The 20,244-nt window shown below is 39.8% G+C and overlaps 1 protein-coding gene across 2 annotated transcripts in view; it reads right to left on the minus strand.

Annotated features, from left to right (window-relative positions):
- ELMO1 (engulfment and cell motility 1) overlaps positions 1-20,244 on the minus strand; it is a 302,214-nt gene that overhangs the window by 236,402 nt on the left and 45,568 nt on the right. The window contains exons 3-5 of one of the 2 annotated variants that reach the window (XM_058027258.1): positions 16,760-16,909; positions 3,455-3,495; positions 2,460-2,532 (exon numbers count right to left, since the gene is read on the minus strand). In XM_058027258.1, the coding sequence (XP_057883241.1) occupies positions 2,460-2,532; positions 3,455-3,495; positions 16,760-16,837 (192 nt within the window). In that variant the 5' untranslated portion in view covers positions 16,838-16,909. Of the gene's footprint in view, positions 1-2,459; positions 2,533-3,454; positions 3,496-16,759; positions 16,910-20,244 lie in introns of those variants that run through there. The other variant, XM_058027263.1, reaches the window with a different exon arrangement.

Below are 20,244 nucleotides of genomic sequence, written 5' to 3' on the forward strand. Positions count from 1 at the left end.
ATTGGGAGATATAGGTCCAGCTACAAAAGATAAAGAGTTCTGTATATGACAGCCAACACACAGATGGGCTGTTTGCCACCAAAAACAGAACTACAGTTGTAAGCCATGTAACATTTGGACATTTTCTCTTCAAAGCTTCTTGCTGCTGTATACAAGAAATCACTAATTGCTTTTCTTTCTGGTAACTTTAAACATAGTGATATTTTAAAGAGGCATCTCTACCTGGAAGGCAGTCTCTGCAGAAACATGACCTATAGATAATGTTATCCGCACACATACAGTCACACAATTCATCTTTAAGAGCTGTGAAAAATACTTCTTATGAGAAGCTGTCACTGCAACAAAAAATGCTCTGCTCATATCCATTAGTAAAACTAAGATTAAAGCAATGTGGATTTTAACAATAAAGTGTTGTAGCTTCCTTGAAGTGCATGTGTTTCTCCTCATGCCTGGTGATTTTCATGTTTTAATTCAGACAGAACAATGTCTTACTGAACACAAATGAGGGAAAGTATGTGGAAGGGGTGATGGCCTATATAAGCCTTTCTTCACAGCCACTATCCAACAACCAGCTATAAACAGTGAACAATATCTAATGAAAGTCACAGACATCTGAGTAATTCTAGTGGCATTTAGAGCTCTTCTCTCTTATTTATGTGACTCAGAGTCAGACACTCTGCATATTTCCAGTAGGGAATAAACAAACTCAAAGTCCTCTCTGCAGTACAATCCAAAATGTCCTAGAAGACCATAATTTTCCATCCTTATTGCAAGTTAAAGGCAGCCAAAAACCGTCAGGCTCTCTTTTATGTGGAACAGAAAAGATTTCTCCAAAGCCACAGAATCCTATCCTCCAAAGGTGGAGATAAAGCCTGAAATATCCCTCCAATTTCATCAGGACAAAGACCTTGAAAAAGCTGAAGTATTCACTCAATCCCTACTTCTTGGAAATACTCACAGAATTTAAATGCCAACAGGCAAATTCAATTGTGACTGCTTTATTGGTAAACATTGTGTCACCATTGGGGGCAATTAGCAGAACAATCTCACTGTTTAATTTGGTGGAGGCAAAACACAGAAGTCAGTAATTATTTCAACAGGTTTTCTTGTAGTGGCCTTTGAAGTGTCTGTCAACTGAAACTCGAAAAGAAAGGAGAGGAAAAAAAAACCCAAAACATACAAGCAAAAAAAGTGGAAGACCCAAAAAAAAAAAGGGGGGGGGGGGGGGGGGGGGGACATATTGAGAAGGTTGTCCAGGCTGACAAGTAGTTGAATGAAAAACTGAAACTGGTCTGTTAAAAAAAACCAAGCAAAATTAACAAACAAAAATAAACCAAAACAAAACAGCCCAGGAAAAAAAAATAACCAAAACAAAACCAGCACTATCTTATGAGCAACTGTTCTTGCTATCTTGTTAAATTTAGTCTTCCCAAATTAGTCTTAACTAAGTGCCTAAGTTTCCTTTATTTCTTGGGTGTGGGTATGAATTACAGCAAGAGAAAACTTAGTTCATGTCTCAGTCATATTAGCAAAACCTAAAGAACTGTAAAATGTAAAACTGAACCAAGACATGTCTCTACTTCAGAGCAAGCCAAACTAAACTGATAACAAGGTGAGCAAGAGGCATCTATATCTATGCAGTTAAGCTCAGGTCTTTTAAGCTCAGCATCCACCAAGATTAGGGAATTTGCATGTGGACTTCAGCAGGCTTTAAACAGTGTCCTTGTGCCATTGCTTAGAAATTGTACATCTGCAGTACTACATGTGCACTCTTCCAAATCATCTTTATTTTGTAATTTGGGCAATTTTACCAGTAATGCTAGGAATGAATGTTCTACTTGGTCCCATTCACTTGAGCATGTCCCATATATTTATACTAGACATTCCATTTTTATTACAGCTATAGCCTTTTCATTACTCTGTGCTGAAATCATTGCATCACTTGATGAATCACCTATTGCCACACTAAATGGGGACAAGAAAAAGTAAGCCAACAGAACTTACAGAACTGGGTAAGGACAAGACAGCAGGCAGGAGAGAGTAGGAAATATCACACAGTCACTGAAACTTATTTCTACCAGCTCAGCCAAAAGGGAAAGTGACATGCACTGAAGGTCTCCTCACACTTCAAAGAGCCCTTCATGTTTTAAATATTCCAGTTTCCTGTACACCACTTGTTAGCAGAATACTAAACACACAGGAATATCAAAGTTGAAGGGCTCAGTGCTCAAGTCTCAAACTCAACTGACGTGAAGAACTTTGCACATTTGGACTTTTATTTGCTATTCCTAACAGAAAAAAATCAGTTAAAGAGTCATTAAATCAGGTCTTGCAGTACCTACCCTTTCAGTGGCATTGCATTATGGAAAGTATATTTTCATATATTTTAATTTAAAATAAATTACTGTGGCAAATATTTTTATAGGCTATGCAAAAATTGCATTGAACAATTTACCCACCTTCTCGGTGATGTAGAAATTAGAACTATCAGCATGCTGCAGTGCAAATTGGTCATGATTTGCAAGAGACCACCTTAGAAATATGAAAATAAATTAATCACAAAATGAAACCTTAATAATTCAAAAAGTACCCTTTACATAATTTTAGCATGACCAAACAAGTGTCTGTCATTCCCATGTATTTCTCATACTTCTCATAGTTTTCCATAGCTTTCAATGATGAGTTCCAAAGTTTAAGCTAAAAGCATGCTTACAAAAGGAAAACCTCATTACAAATACATCCTAGTGATCTTTTTTTGCAGTTAGCAAGACCACTAAGTCACTAAAATTGACCAAAAAAAATGTACAGTACCAGAAGTTTATGCTAGCTTATACAATACACAATGGATAGAGTATTAAGTTGATATAATACATTAGGCATAAAATATCACCTTCTTAGCTCAGCAGCAATTTGATAAATATAGCTAGTTTCTCCTGTGTGCTAGCACTTGCTTGAAACAGGTTTTTTGATTAATCCATTAAACTTAAATCTAGGTATTTGTCTTAGCCAATTATTAGTCTATAATACAGAATTTGCAATTAACATTTCAGTTTCATATAAACAGTCACATCAACTGGACCAGCTAACAGCACCCACTGGAGTCAGTGCTCAAAATTCAGATCCAGAGGCAGTGCTTTAGTCCCTTAACACGTGAACAGCAGGGACCACAGCCAAACTGCAAAAATGCAAAATGCATTTCTGTGCAGAAAGGAAGGAAGCAGTCAAAATGAGAGTCACCCCTATGATGGAGCTGTTTTGTTAGGAGCCTCATCTTGCAAGCAATTGATCCAAAATGCACTGCAAATTCAAAATTTGAAACTAACACAAAAATATTTAAGAAACTAATGACTAGTCATACAGGATATCTAGATTTTCTTTGGAAAAAAATATCTCCTAGTTGGTTTAATACTTCAAAAAGCACTGTATCTAGTATGTACTATATAGCAGAACTTACCCATCACAGACTTCTTTTATTATCGAGGACAGTGGCTTTTTCTGGTAAATGAAAAAAAGAAAGAAAAAGCAAAATCACCAAATTAGAATAACTCTGAGTTCTTAGAATATGATTCCAAAGCCCGCAAATGCAAAAAACAAAACTAGTAGCATTTCATTATTTATTTAATGTCAAGTGTGAAAGGATCCCAAAATTTTCTGCTGTTTCGGTCTCATAAAGGTATAAAGATAGCAATTCTAGATATTTGCATTATGACATTATCCATTATTTTTGCCAACCTTAGCCCATATAACATAGACTCAGTTTTTCAACTGAGAAATCAAAAGGGCCTTTTGTGTGCACTGTATCTCATTACCCAACAGAAACAGAAGATTTAGATATCAACACCAGCATTTTCCAGGAATGATATCTGAAACCAGAAGTCATTCAATAACTTTAAACCTTCTTTTGTTCCTTTCAGAGATGGTCATATGATGACACTAATCCTCTCTCTTAAGTGCACACATGCAGGTTCCCCTCTGATAAAACACCACCTGGAAGGTGTTAGAATCCCAGATGTCTCAGTTCTGCTCTATTCTCTACATCTGTGAGCACAGGAGCATTTGGACTGACTCAAAACAGCTCCCCTGCTTTGGGTCCCAAAATAGAAAAGAAGAAAACAGTCTAGCCTGTTGATGTTGCAATGCTTTGAACATGGTTATAAACACAGGGTGCACACACAAGTGTTTTTAGAAGACTTCTGGCTAAGAGCAAATGCCCTTTTATGTCCAAAACCATAGATGAAATTGCATGGCAGAAAAAAACATGCCAAATTTTACCAGCTGAGTGAGTACTGAGCTTTTTTCCCCCGATACTGGGTGACCACACAATGTCACCTATATCTTTTGCTTCACAAAAACTTCCCAAATCACCTAAACATCATAGGATCCCCCTCTCTAGTTACTTCCACTAATAACAGTTCACTGAATTACTTAAAAGGAAACAAATACAGAAGACTCACCATAAACCAAATTAATTCAATGCTATTATCAAAATAAGCTTTTTACCTTTAATTTTTGTAGAAAATTATTAGTAGGAAAATTAATTCAGTATCAGGGCATGTTACGTGAAGGAAAAAATATTTTTCCCTTGAATTTGTTTTCTGTGCTTTGCCACTGACAGAAAGCCATAGACAGGACTCCTTGGCCAGGTCAGGACCAGAGAAGAATTTATTATTTCAACAGTCCAGTCAACTAAGCCAGTTAATAAACAGGCAGAAACATTACACAAGACCATTTTAATCAGACAGGAATGAAAGCACCTGCTGAAAGGATTCTGTTCCTGCTTACCATATTGTCTCAGTCCTTGGTTTCCTTCCTTCTTTCATAGCCATTTCTGTTTTCACGTGACCACCCAAGATGATCCACACCAGGGCAGTTAATACAACTAAAAGCTGGCCCAGGAGAAGGAGGGGAAGGAAGGGAAATAGTTTTCCCCAGGACTGATTTCCTGGTGAAATTTCCTGATTTCCTTGCTAAATGAGCAGCAAACACCAGCACAGGGAAGAAAAGGCAGAGGAGGGAAACTGCTCCATTCTGCAGCAGGAACAGGTTCCTTCTCCACAGCAGCTTCTCTGCTGCACTGCCTCAGTTTTTGGCATAGCTGCAGCCAGGCTGTGGAGCAGAACAGGCAGATCACACCAGATAGAAAAAGTGGGTTTTTCTCCTAGCTTTTTTGGACTGATCAGTTCCTCAGTCTGGATTATTGTGTCACTTGTGTACAGCTACTTTGACCTACTGTTCTCCTCTCTGAGGGCTTTTTCAGCTTCTGTAATCCTATAAGAGCAACCCTGGCTTCCAACTGCTTTCTTTACCTTTTAAGAAACAACAACCAGCAAAAAAAAAAAAAAAAAAAAAAAAAAAAAAAAAAAAAAAAAAAAAAAAAAAAAAAAAAAAAATTTGTGGAGGACAGAGGGAGGAGCACAATTTTGTCTGGAGCTAGATAAGTTCAGATTGCCTTTCAGTGCTCATGGGCCAGTCTGTAGGCAAACTGCTGCCAGGCAGAATGCACAGCTTTGCATGCTCTATCCCCTTCATCCCTCAGGATGCTGCTGTAGGTCCTGTTCTGATATTTCCATATTTTGACAAAATTTTATCTGGGTTATTAACTACCTTTACAAAGTAAACAGAAACCAGGTAGCAGATTCAATATCATGGAGGACAAAAAGAGTACTGCTTTTCCTTCTCATTACTTCCCATAGGATCTACAGTTTCCTATTAGAAGATGACAAAAAAGCAATTCAACAACCTAAAATAGGAATAATAGAAATACTCCAAAGACTGGATTAAATTACATTTAAAATCATTATTTTCATACTTTTAAGTTCTCTATACCATTAACTTTTATGTCCTTTGTCAATCCCATTCACTTCCTACCCCCTTTGCCTAATCTACACCACCTTTGCATTGTTATATGACAAAATCTGAAACTAAAAACTTGGACAAAAAAAAACCAAAAAAACCCTGCAACAAATCAATTAGAACCTGTAAAGTACAGCTAAAAGAAAAAGCAAATGGATCCTCAATAAGAAAAATTATTTACACAATCAGCTTCTCACGGTACAGCTTGGTCCTCCTGTGGCACTACTGCTACAGCACTGATGTGAGTAAGCACAGCCCATGATGAAAGAAACAAGATGATGAAAAAAAGTGGAACTCTTCTGGGACACAGAGTTTGCAATTATCAATTTGATAACACTTTACAAATTGATAAATATTAAATAAATAACACCACGGCAATAAGTAATAATAAGTGTCACAGACACGTTTTATGAAAAATCCTTTCCTTAGGATTTTTCCCCCTGAGAAGCTGAGAGGCCTCAGACGGGAACAAAATGTAAACAATGATTATCTGCTGCTGTGGAATGCAACAGGTGGATCTGTGATTGGTCTCATGCTGGTTGTTTTTAATTAATGGCCAATCACGGTCAGCTGGCTTGGACTCTCTGTCCGAGACAGAAGCCTTGGTTATTCATTCCTTCTTTTTCTATTCTTAGCTAGCTTTCTGATGAAATCCTTTCTTCTATTCTTTTAATATAATATATATCATAAAATAATTAAACAAGCCTTCTGAAACATGGAGTCAGATCCTCATCTCTTCCCTCATCCTAAGACCCCTGTGAACACCATCACAAATAAGTACTAGCAATAAGCTGCTGCTCCTAATAATCCCTTGGGCTGCACTCCCCCTAGATTTAAGTCTCCAGAAAAAATTCCCTCCCCTTCCCTGGCTGGGAGATAAACTGCCACCAGGACATTGTTCACAAGAGGGGCGTCCCTGCAAGCACAAGGGCTGCCATGGCTCCCTGTGTGCCCTCTCCTAGGCGGAGGCTGGTTGGCAGGAGGCTGCTGCAGGGACGCTGGCACGCAGCACACTGAGCTGGCAGCAGCAGCAGCAGGAGCAGCCCTGCCACCCTGCCTGCACAGCCAGGCCCCCTTGCCAGCAGAGCCCTGCAGTGACAGGCAGGTGGGTGAGTGCCCAGTTCCTGCTGCACTTCCCAGCTGGCTTGCAGCCACCCCCAGAATGTGCCGCAGCCTGCGAGACACGGAAATGTGTTTGGGTACCAGTGTCAGGACATGACTGTCTACTGCAAGGATAGGACCACAGCACTACTAGGAAACAAAGAAAAGGGAGCTTTTTTTTTTTTTTTTTCAGTTTTTAACCATGGAAAATGAGATAAAAGTCTATTTCCATTCTCTGCAGAGTAATTTCACTTGGCAGGCCATTCAAAGTCCCTTTTTGGTTTTTTTTTTGCCCCTGGCTCTAAATATCTGCCAAATGTCAAAGAGCGTAGATTTGAAGTTTTTGTTACCTTAATCTTAATAAAATTCTGTTTATGGAAATTTACTTAGCTTTGCTGCATTTACAGTTCCAAAAAGTCAAATTTACCTTATTAGTCAATGTACTTCAAAGAATTTCTTACAATCAGTCAAAAATATTTTTAAGTTTTTCTTTCATAGAAATGAGTATTTTGTGCTAGTGCCTTTTTTTTTTTTTTTTTTTGTCTCTATGTCTCCTCCTAGACTTGTAAAAATGAAGTGAGCTTTTACACATGCTGAGATGCTCATTTAAAGCTCTAAGAAGATCAGGCTGTTGCTTTAATGTACAAAATAACAGAGATCAAAGTAAACTTTGTGCTCCCTACAGGAGATAACACCTTCAGCTGACTTATCACAGTATCTGCACTGAACACATTGGTTAGAATAAAAGTATTTTCCTAGGGCAGATATTAAATTGAGAGTTGAAATTAAGTGACACTGGGGCATTTCAGCCTCATGTCTTACAGATCTGCACACAAGGGGAGAATCCTGACAATGACACAGAGCACAGGCAGCACTACAGCCAGTGTGAATTTACACACCTGGTAAAGCTCTATCTGCACTGACTGGTTAGCACAGATGTCCAGGATTCAGGCATGGCCCTAATGCAGGTCGCCAGTTCTGAGCTCACCTGCACATATCTCAGTTGTGTCACCGGGTTCTGTGTGCTGGGATGCACACAGGTCCCAAACTCTGTCTTCTTGAGTACCTGCCCTTGCTACTTGTGCAGTACTTGGTAGCACTTCCAAAGTAACTTGCAGAGCACAGACTAAGATTTCCCACTCCAATTTCCTCACCAGTTTCATCCTTTCATGCCTACCCCTATGGAGAACTCATAGGTAAACAGTCACCAGGAAGAACTAAGCACAGGTGTTAGTCCAGACCACTGTGCTGTTCCAGAGAAATCATGGCATGAGCAAAAGCAAGCAAAGAATGTCCAATATATCAATGCTGACCCACTTCTAGGTCCTGTTCAAACCACCAGTAGTACTCCAATTTGGGTTTAAAGCCCTTCCAAATCAAACAGAAAGTGTGTGTGTCTGTGTATGTGTGTGTGTGTGTGTGTGTGTGAACTGTAAAGAGGACAGAAGCCTAAATCCAGGTAGAAACCTGTGTTATATGTACAGTTCTGATATATTTTGGGCTATACCAGGAAATTGTAGACAGGTTTGTTTTAGGCCAAGCCTGAATATCTTTCCTTTCTGCAAGACTGATAGAGATTTATTGCTTTTTCTTTTTCCTTGGGTTGGTTTGCTAGGTTCTGCTTGTTGGAGTTTTTTCTGGGACAATGATTGGGATATCCCTCTCCCTGTCTGACACCTTTTAACTGCAGAAGTAACAAGAAAACCCTTAACTCTGCTGTCTTTAAGCCTATCACAGAAAAAATAGCAGATGCAGCACATCTGTTAGTGTGAAACAGCATTAAGGAAAAGAATTCAGTTGCTGACCTGTGCACCTGTCAAAAAACAGAACTTCAAGCCAGTAAACAGTAAACATTCTGTCTTATAATTAATACTATTATGACACTAATAAATTTTTCAGTGCTAAAGTCATTTTATGGCTATTTAAAAGCAGAAAAACACCTCTTTTCAGAGTCAGTGGAGGTTTTACCTGTTACTGTCATACACTAGGGTCCACAGTGGACCGGTGGCAAACACCAGATGCAAGGACTCCTCGATCCATGACTTGCTAATTCAACACTGGTTTCCTGGGGTGTAAGAGAAAAGGTCTTTGGAAAGGGGGGATGCTGGAGTGCTTTGGACCTCAACCTGCTCTGACCCACTCTGGGAATCAACACCATTCCATACAATGGAATACTGGTGAGACCAGACTTGTTAACTTATTATCGGGCATCTGTAAAAGATGAAAGGGAGGAATTCTCTAACCCAGGGGAGCACCCTAGAGAATGAATGCCTGAAGAACAGGGAATCCACAATGCTACAGTGAAAAAGACCATAAAACCCAGCCAAGGGCAGGCCAACACCACACAGTTGAGCTGTGCAGCAGCACAGCCCAGGGCTGGAAACATTCACACCTCAGAGCCAACAGCAAAATCCTCAGCAAGTGCAGCTGCTGCTGATGGGGGAGAGCTTTTATCAGCTCAGTTCACAGCTCTTAAGGTGACAGTTTTAACATGTCAGTGGCAACACCTTGGTATAAATTTAGCACTAGGAGCTCCACAGGGTGCCCAAGACTTAGGGAAACCCAGGTTTTTGTGTCCTCTCTCCCTTCACACTCAGCTGTAGCTTCCTCAGTTACTCCCTTCCCACCTCCAAAGAGATCCTCACTCCTAAGTCTGCATTTCACCTGATATAAGCATTGACCCACAGATCATGTGTTTAGGATGTTACAGTGACTGTACAACAAGGGAAGCAGCAAAATATAATGTTGTTAACAAAAAAACCTCAATCAAAAAATGAAAACCATGAACAGAATTTTGCAGAGACTTCTTACTCCATCTCTAGTGTCCCTAACAAGCCGTAACACTCCCTGTTTTCTCAAGTGTAAGTAAGAACACTAAAAACACTCAATCAAGAGTTCTGAAAAGTTAAAAAACACCTAGGGACCCGTAGCAGTGAATTTCACCGTGTTTGCATGCAGCATTCTTGCCACACATATTTAAAATACAGCCAAAACACACTTTTAAATACAAAGCAGGGCTTTAAGATGTGTCTCTTCACACAACTTATTAGGAGAGAATGCCTTTCAAGACAGAGTGAAGGAACCCCAAACCCCCAGGTCATGACTGACATATTTCTAGCCTAAAAGGACATGAAGTTTCTCCATGAAAGCAAAAAAATTTCTACTGTGGGATTTTTGGTATTACTCTCTTTTGTATTACAAAATGTAATGTCTGTATGTCTATAACTAGAATATAATTGAGTCATAAAGTGTGCCTGGATACTCCAGCTGGCCAGAATGTGAATGAATTCATCAGTCCATAACTTCAGAAATCTCATTGTTACACATTTCCCTTTAATAAGAGCAGAATTAACTTAAGAGATGGGACTCCTGCTGATAGTTAAAAAATTTTATGGATGCAACAACCTTAAAGTCATGTTTAGCCTTCATCTTGAAAATGCCATCACCTGCAGGCAGCAAAATTCAGGCTCCAACAGGGAGGTTCTGGCGAGAATTATTGAGTTACTAAAATCAGACATGAAAAAAGTCAAACCAAATCCACCAAAGAAAAAACCCCACAAACCCACACAAATCAAGAGGAGAATAGAAGAGAGTGCTTTATCTCTTTGTTAAAATATTATTCTCTGGAGATCAGGAACACTAGGATATTAGTTCTGTAGAGACCTCAAGTGTATCCTGGCTCTACTTGCACTTCTATTTAACAAAAAAACACCCAGCCAACCAACCAACAGAACCCTGTTTACTGCACTGAACTTATGGTTCTTCACCTAGAAAATAGCACCAAGTAGAAAGCATAAATAGCACCCATTTGTGACTGCAGTTCACAAAACATTTCTATTTATTCTCCCCCTCCCTTTCTTTTACAATGCCTAAACCTTCTGCACAGCTATTACCTCTTCCATCTACTAGGTCTGGCTGCTCCCTCTGTATTAAACAGAAGCAGTAAGACAGAGTTTTTATGTATTTTTCAGTGATGAGGTCCCAGCCACACACACCACAGGACATAAGTTTGCAGCTTTGAAAGAATCCAGCCAACCAGTGGGAATGTGGCTTTGGACAAGCCAGACTAATAAAATGTAACATGTGACAATAACATTGCCTGTTTTATCCCTGCTGGCTGGCAGCCACCGCATCAAAGAACTGAGGCTCTAATGATGACTACTCCAATGCTGCAGTTCTGTAAGAAAAAGAATCATATTTTTCAAACTCCATTGTAGCTAACAATTGGTTCATTATATTAACGAAGCATTGTCTATGCATACAAGTGTGTCAGTGCATTGAATTATATCCAGTGCACTAAAAAATTTGCATTATTGTTTCTAAGGTTATTCTTGCTGCTAACAGCTTTTAAAATTAAAAAAGTAAAAAAATGAGATTTTCATTAGTCCAACAAAGGAAATGGAAAAAAAAAATCACATAAAAATAACGGATAGTATTTCTTTACCAGCTCTATTAATAATATTTTCACTATGTTTATATGCTGCTTTATGAACAGCTTCATATTCAATTTTGTGAAGCTGAAATATGACAGGTACAACAAGGAGCAATAAAACTCCAAAAGCATCTGATTGGCACCTAAACACTGATTTTAAGCAAGCTCTACCTTTAACAAACTGGCTTAAGACAACAAAATGTTTTTCAATTCTTTTTGAAAAGGCAGCCACCTTTTGGTTCATCCATCTTTGGGCAAGTCCTCCATCAGCAGCAGCTGATGTCCTCCTTTCAGAATGGGTGAGATACAGCTGCAGTGGCCAGCCCCGAGCACTGGTTCCTTCTCCTATCTGACAGAAAGGTGCTGCTGCTCCTTTCCTGCTGCAAATCCAGGCAGGGAATGTTTTTATAAGTCAGTGGGTTGTTTGTTTTTTTTTTTTTTTTTGGGGGGGGGGGTTTCCTCTCCTCATGATCTGCTTCGTAGCCCTCTATCTTCAAGAAACTGCAATCTTGTCAGCTGTTAGAGGCACTGACATTTCCCTTTACTATAAACTCAGGATGTGCAATAACACTGGAAATCTTAGCAATATTCATACCAAAAATCTTCACTAGTTCCAGCTACTGCAGTACCATTATATTTTCTGGGTAAGAGTTCATATAAATTTGCAGGTTTGTGGGAAGGAGGCAAGAGCCTCTCTTTCCCTTCATTCCCTTAGGAACTAAATGCCTCAAGTCAGAGTCTGGAGCCAGAATGAAGCACAGAGAGTGACACTTCACAGTACAGTGAGACATCAATATCCCTTTCTTGATCACTGCTTGAACAATGCTGGTGCTCACTAGTATAGCATACATTTAGACTCGTGGTGCCAGGATTGTCTCAGTATACTGCTATTACTAGTGGCAGTACTTGCAGAAACTAGATCTATTCTTAGTCTACACACATGGCAGAAGCGATGTGCAACTTTCTTTTCTCTAATTAAGCATTTTACAATCCCTTTTGAACTTCATTTTTCCCCACAGTTTGAGAAACACACTGAATCAATTAACAATCCCCAAGGGTCCATATTTAGGTCTGAAACTAGATTTAGGTTTGAAAGCTTCTTTTAAAAAAACCAAAATCTTACTGGTGACCTTTTAATATGCAGTGAAGTACAATGACTTCTATGAAGAAGACAAAAAAGAACCACAATTAAAATGACACTGGCAGAAGAGACAATTTGAAAGAGATTCTTAAAAGATAAACTTGCTGACTAAATCTAAACTTTAGAGAGAACATAAATGTAAAGCAGCCCATGGCTCTATCCATGGCTGCATTTCTATTAACATGAAATTGTCATATGAAAATGCTCCTGTAAATTTTGCTCACCATACGAGATTTGTTCTTTGAAAAAAAAACCACAGCTCTCCTCCTCCCTCCCCCCCATCCATTTCTTTTTGCTAATGTAAAGACTCACATCTGCTAATTTAATCCATGTTTAATGATCTCATAGGTAAAAGCAAGCCTGGAGGAAGAGACTGTATGGCCAAGTTTAATTATAAACTGTTCCTTTCAATAGGAAAGCCTTGTTTACCTCCATGGCTGAGGAAGTTCATCCCCAAGCTTAGAGGAGTCTGGTTTTAGTACAACTTGTGTTAAGACACACGAGTGGATTTGGATGGGATAAGCCAAAATAGATGTTGTCCCCAAATCTCCATCTTGTGCCTCTCCTGGAAGCTGCTTCTCCTGCAGCAGGAACAGTGCGACTGTAAATCCACAAAGTATCCAGGTAACCTAAAACGAGCATTGGCTTACCTAAAATAATTTGTGCTGTAAAAAAACCCCAACAGCTAAGAATTATACATAATGGGCACAAATTAAAGCATGCAGGCTTTCACTGAACACAAGAAATAACACCCTCTTATGAAATAGCTATTTCTGGGACAATCAAAGAGAAGACAGGATAGACTAGCCAGCATCCTGGCTCAACTGTACAGACCCTGTGCAATCCTATTATCAACATCTTCTAGAATAATCAGCCAGAAGATTGAAGAAAAAGATAACAGACAGCCAGCATCTACCATTCATTTCTTCCCCAGACTGCATTGCTAAAAAGCCCACAAAAAGATCCCAATGCAAATTCAGACACCAACTCATTTCCATTCCTCCCCTTACATGACAGAAAGACTAAAGCATGAAAGATCAACACTGTACTCAGTTCTGAAGCCACAATCAAATCTTCATATTAAAAATTAATTTTGGGCAGAGTTTTAATATTGGCAGTACAGTTTTATGGAGGAGAGAAGAGTCTGGATGCTATTTTTCTAATTTATGATTGAAGAAAATGATGGAGCTGGGGGGGGAAACCCAAATAAACCCCAAGTATTCAGGAAGAGAGTAACTAAATTCAGTCAAGTCCATCTCTCAAGAAGAATATTATTTAAAATCAGTTCTAATCCATACAGGCATCAGCCACCTGTGAGGTTTACTGCAACTTAATTAGTTCCTACCTGGTAAGAGAGAGAGGGCTGTAAATAAGAGACAGTTCCCGCCTCCCTTGTTTAAAGCAACTTTCCAAGAAAAAAGCACTTGTGAAACACTGATATCAAATACTACATGTCAATGAATGAGCAGAAAATTTTCTTTACATTCATTGGAAGCAGGCACAGAGGCTAATTCCAAAAGGCACTTAATTATATGTCAATTTTTCTGGCACAGAATCTCTCTGAGTGAGACTAATTTTGCATGATTAAATTTTAAACCACCATTGGTGAACCCAGGTTAACAAACCTACAGAAATGCAGTGGGAAGCCTCAACTTGAAAAGGGTCTGTGCCTCCTGAAGTCCAAGCTGTCAGAAGTCATGCAGGGGAGTGTAAAGTTTAATAACATTTGGGGAAAAAATCCTCATGAGCTCTTTTAAGGCCCACACCTGCCAGTACACCACCATCAATGGTTCTGGTTTCACAGTGACACTTCTTCACTTTGAAAATATTTTACTCTCTCCACTGCTAAGCAAAACATGCATACATGCAGCAAGTAAATTAGGATAATGTGCAACTGAATATAAATAAGTGCTTCCAAGTATATGCAATGAGCAACCTTAAAAAACCTCCCAGATTTTCCTTTGATTTCTTATATGGTATTTGTACTTCAGTTTTTGGAACAGCCTCAGTACCCTGAAAGATAAAACACTTGTGTCACACTACAGTGATGGGGTTCTGCTGGGGTTTTTTTTAAGTAATATTATAGTCCTGTTCATTTAAATTCTGTTTTTCTTGATGGTAAGAAAGAGAGAGGAGAAACCATTATGTGAAAGTTTTTAGGATTTTCTGAATATATGTCAAAGGGTGACTGAATGAGCAGATGCCACCTGGGACACAGGCACTGGCTGCAGTGTCTGGTCAGGGGGTAAGTCGTTTCTCTTTTCTGTCTTCCTCCCCTTTATCATCTCCGACAGCTAGCCATCTGAGGGATGAATCATCTCCTCCACTACAGCTCTTCCACTGAATAGCTGCTCTAAAGGAAACAGATTGAGGAAAAGTTAGCACTAAGTGAATCAAAGGCAGAGCTGTGTGCTCTGAAGTATGTATCACCCTAGATATTTTCAAGGTTCATTCCCACATTGCTCCAACCTTGAGAAAGGTAAATACGCCTGTTTGTGTGCATGGGTAGAAGGAAGGGATGTTTCTTTCCCATCTTTCCATGTCAGAAAGGGGAGGAATGAGACTCTCAAACTTCATTCTCTCATTTCCATTTCTCTCTGCATCGGGAGCATACTGCTGTTAAAGCCTTCTCCATTTTGGCCTTACTTTCCCTCTCCTTCCTCCTCCTACCCATAATGTGGCTTGAGGAAGCTTGCAGATAACTTGGCAGGTTCTGTTTGAGGAGTTTTACCCAATATAGTTCAACATTGATCTTTCTTGTCTCTTTCAAATCTTACATCATAAAATTAAAAACAAGGTACTAGGAAAGTAAGCTAATATTACAGATAAGGTATGAGGGTTTTTTGAGAGTTACTTTGAGCTTTTTGTAAATAAAACCAAATACTTTTCAAATTATTCTGCTGCTATTTGAAAGGAGACTTCATAATACTTTTTCAGTTTTGTCCTCACTGTACTTGGTTCATCATGACTAACACGCATCTTTCCCTGAACACAGTGTGCAATGTCTACCATTAGTTATATAAGAAGAAAAAAGTAAAATATTCTTCACTCCAGAAGGCAGAAGATTTCTATGCTTACTGAAAAAATTCAGCAAATGAAAATGGAAAAGCGTGGCAGGTCAAAAAAATCAACCTACAAAGTCTGGTTTCACTTGGGAACTCCCTTTTCCTCTAAGGGAGCTTCCAGAATGCTTAAAAATCATACTGCTGTGATTCCAGATGCCCTCTTGTACCATATTTCTTCAAATTTCACACAGGAATTTCCCAGGCATGTGCCACAAAAGGGTTAACTACAAGTGAAACTCATTGCACTGCATGAAAAAATTACTAACCCATTTCAGTAATACATTTTCAGTGTGAATTCAAATGCTCTCCTCTCCAATAGACCTTTATAATGTACTGAGTCCCCAGACACACCAGGGTCTAAAGCACATTATAAAATGCTTTTCTTCACTCTGAATACTATTTACAGAAATAATAATCATTCTAACCAGGTAACATGCTGCAGGATTTCAAAATGTTAAGGGTAAGCTGTTAAATATTAAAGAGGTTGCTTTTAATATTAATACATGGGCCACAAAAACAATCTCAGAGAAGTCCAGAATATAAAACACAGCCCTTGTATAACTTGTTTTTGTTTGTTTCCCCCCACCACAATTCCCTAAAAGGAGTTTTTAATTCATAATTTTGAATTTGTTAACTTCTGTATACTGCCTCCAATCTGTCCACAGGGCCATTACTTTAGAACTAACCAGACAAACAGAACAACCTCTGAGATTCCTGAACAGAACAACAAAGGTCCTCCTGCTCACAGTGCACCACTAAATTTCCAAAATCTGCACTTGCTGCAAGCCATTCAGTATGATTCTATTCTAAATGCAAAGCACTGACTAGAAATTTGAAGACTTTCCACCCAGAGGTAAAACACTACCACAATTTAACAGTTGAAGAAACTAAGGCACAAAAGTGTTAACTGGGTCACACAAGCAGTAAATGCCTTATTCAAGCAGCTGTTTAGAAAGAAAAAGCAAATGAAGAAACCAGCTAAACACATCAAAAATCTTAAGCAGTAAAAGAAGAAGAGGGTTACACCCCTTATAAAAAACACTTTCTACCCCACATACATTCATAGAAAAATGCACATGCATTGAAGTAAGTATAAATACAGAAGAAAACATGCAAAGAACTTATTCATGAACAGGGCCAGCTGAGCACAGGTACACAGGCACTTACTTGATCTATTTCCATTAACTTGGGGAAGGCACCTGGCCATTCAATCGCCACCTTCACTATATCAGCAGGAGGGGGCATTGCGACGCTGCTGTTCCTCGGAGCCAGCACAACTGGACACTAAACACTGCAGAGAGCCTCTCTCATTCACACCTGCAGGGAGAGAAAAAAAAAAAAAAAAAAACAGAAAGAAGAATATTACAGCAGTTCAGGCAGAACTCCAGCGCTGCCGCTCCAGTCTCCTACATTTCCCCTGGCTGGGCAGGTGGATGGAAATGTACAGGTGTGTGTGTTTATGCGCAGGGGCAGGAGAACGGCACACGTTACAGGAGCAAGCACAGGACACAACGCCACGACAGCTGCACAGCTCGACAGCCTGTTAGAAAGATGGCTGAAGCACTGAAATGTACGGTGAATAATAGGCATGCATTAGATTTAAATAGAAAAACTATTTTTAAATATTATTAAATATGCTGGTGGGGGAAAAGCGACAAACTAAAGAAAGCTTCTGTTACAGTGTCACTCCTGGAGTCCCAGGGAACGTGACCAGTTCGGTTAATGCTGGCGCTTCAGGAGAAGAGATTGCCCAGGAAGTTATGGCCAGGAAACACGGTTTCTTTTAACTATAGCAATGATCTTCTGGGTGTTCACAAATAGATCACTGCACTATAGCAACCAGTATGTCAGGAAGAAGGCAGAACACACAGCAGTTTCCACATATACACACACACACGCACACACACATCCTCACCTCACGGATCCAGAGATACCCACATATAAATACTTCTTCATGCTACATTCAGACACGTGAATACACAAGGATGTAGTATACATTCACAGTGACATAATCAGCTACATAACACGTCATAATTTGGCAAGAATATGAATATCAACAGGATCTCGTGTCAAATAGTGTGAACTGTGAATTTCAGGGAAAGAGGAAAGGGGAATAACCAAATCCATAGGTTTTGCAGAATTGAAGTTCTGTCTCTTCTGACTCATCAAACTTTATAATCTTCCAACAGCAACAACAAATGTTTATCAAGAGTGTGTAGTGCCTCTTTGGGCTTACAAACAAAGCTTCTGCATGCCTCTCTCAGTTCGATGGTGGCAGGACACCCTCTCTAGTAGCAAAGCTCTGCAATTTTCAGACACAGCAGCCTGTGCACCCTTCTGCAGATGGGGAGGTTCCTGCTGGCTTTGCCAAGCCCTCCACAACAACCATGGTGTTTCCTGCATGCTCTGCTGAGACCCAGCAAAGCGCCATCACGTACCACAGAACAAGAGAAGCTGCAGAAATCCCCAGAAGTGGGTGCAGTCCCACTTCTTCTTACAGAAAAAGAGAAGGAAGTGGTGAAAGCACATGGAGACATGTTTGCACATGCATCCTCTAAAGCAAGACAGGAGCTGGCTGAGAATACCAGACATCCAAAGACGCAAACAGGTAAAGGTTAAAACAGGCTTTGAGCACCTTCAGTTGCTGCTTCAACTAAGCTGGCCTAATGACCTTTCTTCAACTGCAGCAGAAGCTGGAGCTCAAGTTGGTCTGAACAAAATTGTGAAATCATCCCTTTATTGGGAAACGTTGTACCTTAGTCTCAGACTACTTTTATAAGTGGGAGCTCATCCAGCCTTGTGGATGTCTCCATTTTTCCTTCTTTCTGGTGTGCCTCTGGTCTGCTCTGAAAAGGCTCAGTCCTCTGACTCTGCAAGCCCTGCTACATTCTACATAAGGCTCTCAACACATAATATTAAAAGCAATTTATGAACTTTAACACTCCAGCAATTTATTTCCAACAATGGCAGTTCTGACGCCGACAGGATCGCACATCACCACAAAGCAAAGCACAAGGCAGTAAATGAGACAATGGATGGTCTATAAATAAAACTGGATTGCAGGAAATGCCTTGAAAGACTAAACAATGTGATTAAGAAACACTGTGATATTGTCTACATTTGGTAGATGTTAAAGGAACAGGGAATAAACACAATTAAAGCATGCAGCTGGCTTGCTGGTCATTGAGAAAATCAGGCATTTACTTTAGGGTGTCTTCTACCCTGTAGAGCCTTAGCAAATGCAAAGTTCCCACAATTTCTCCCCGAAACATCAAAAGCCCATCATTTGCATCTCCATCCAGCGGTCCCCTTGCTGCGCAGTGCACTGGCTCAATCAATCAGCAAAAAAAACCCCAAAAATTGAAAAAGCATTTTCGGTCAACTGCTTTTTACCATGTTTGAGTCAAACAGCTACTCAGAGGTGATACAACACGGGAGAGGGGAGGAGAAGCGAGGTTTCTTGGCAGCAATGAGCTGTTAATCCACCTCGACAGTCAATTGAAACTGAGACCTTGGCACCTTCTGCTCCCACACTCACAGTGACGGCGTTTCCCACCTCCTCAGCAGCGCAGTCCTGGGTACTCTCAGCCTGCCTGCCCGTGTTCTGGCATTAAGCTGTCTGCAGTGCTGAAGTGGGGCTGACTCACCCGGGGCCTGACCCACAGGCTACTCCTTGCACTCCCTGCCTTGGCATCCCGTCCCTGGCAGCAGGGATGCTGGAAGCCTCAGCCAGAACCTGAATTTGCTGGCCACAACACAAAAAGAACATCAGCTCCTGCCAGACAAACTTGACTGAGGAGAGCTTCAGCTGAGTAAGGCTTTGTTTTCAACAGTTTTATTTTCCCCCATCATGTTTCCTCTACACTTTTAATGAAGAAAATCATCTGTAGACCACAAATCTAAAGAGATCCATAAAAACTATAGAATCTACCTATTGCACGGGCAAATACATTTCCTTTTGACTGAGGAGAAGTAACTTGTGGCCCAATACCTTCCCTCCAAAGCTCACAATAAATGCTGGAGAAAAAACACTGATTCATGACCATTGGCTGTAAGCAGAAAAGTAAAACAACATTACGCAGCAATAAATTTGCAGAAAACTTCCATTTTCCCATGCAGATGAGGGCATTAACCCCAATTTTGCTGTAGCAAGTTGTGGGCTGTCTTGACTCACACAGGAAGAAAGGTTTAAGAAAGCAGAGTCAAAGAAAGCTGATGGTAAGTTAATCAAATCCAGCTATGAAAAATAAGCACTTACATTCCAAAGCAAGGTGCAAGAGAAGTCTGCCACGGCATTCAGCAGACAATTTCATTGTGACTAGTTTTAATGTAGGCTAGCAGATCTCCTACATAATTATAATTATTACTATACATATGCTTATACAGTCATAAAACACAAAGCAAAGTGACAGATCTTTAACTAATACAAATGGATGTAGTCCCACTTCTCCCACCAGAAGACCAACTCAAAGATAACAGTGTGGTCTGAATGCTGAAAAGCATAAAAAGTCATCACTTCATTTCTGTTTCTCAGGGGCCATCCTAGTCCATGTGCTGACTTCTTCCCTAATTTATATTTTTATGAATACAGTGCAACATACAAAAGATAACTTCATTTCATTCCACCTATGTGACAATGTCAGAAACAAATA

Source organism: Melospiza georgiana, chromosome 1, assembly GCF_028018845.1.
Source record: "Melospiza georgiana isolate bMelGeo1 chromosome 1, bMelGeo1.pri, whole genome shotgun sequence".
NCBI lineage: Eukaryota > Metazoa > Chordata > Aves > Passeriformes > Passerellidae > Melospiza > Melospiza georgiana.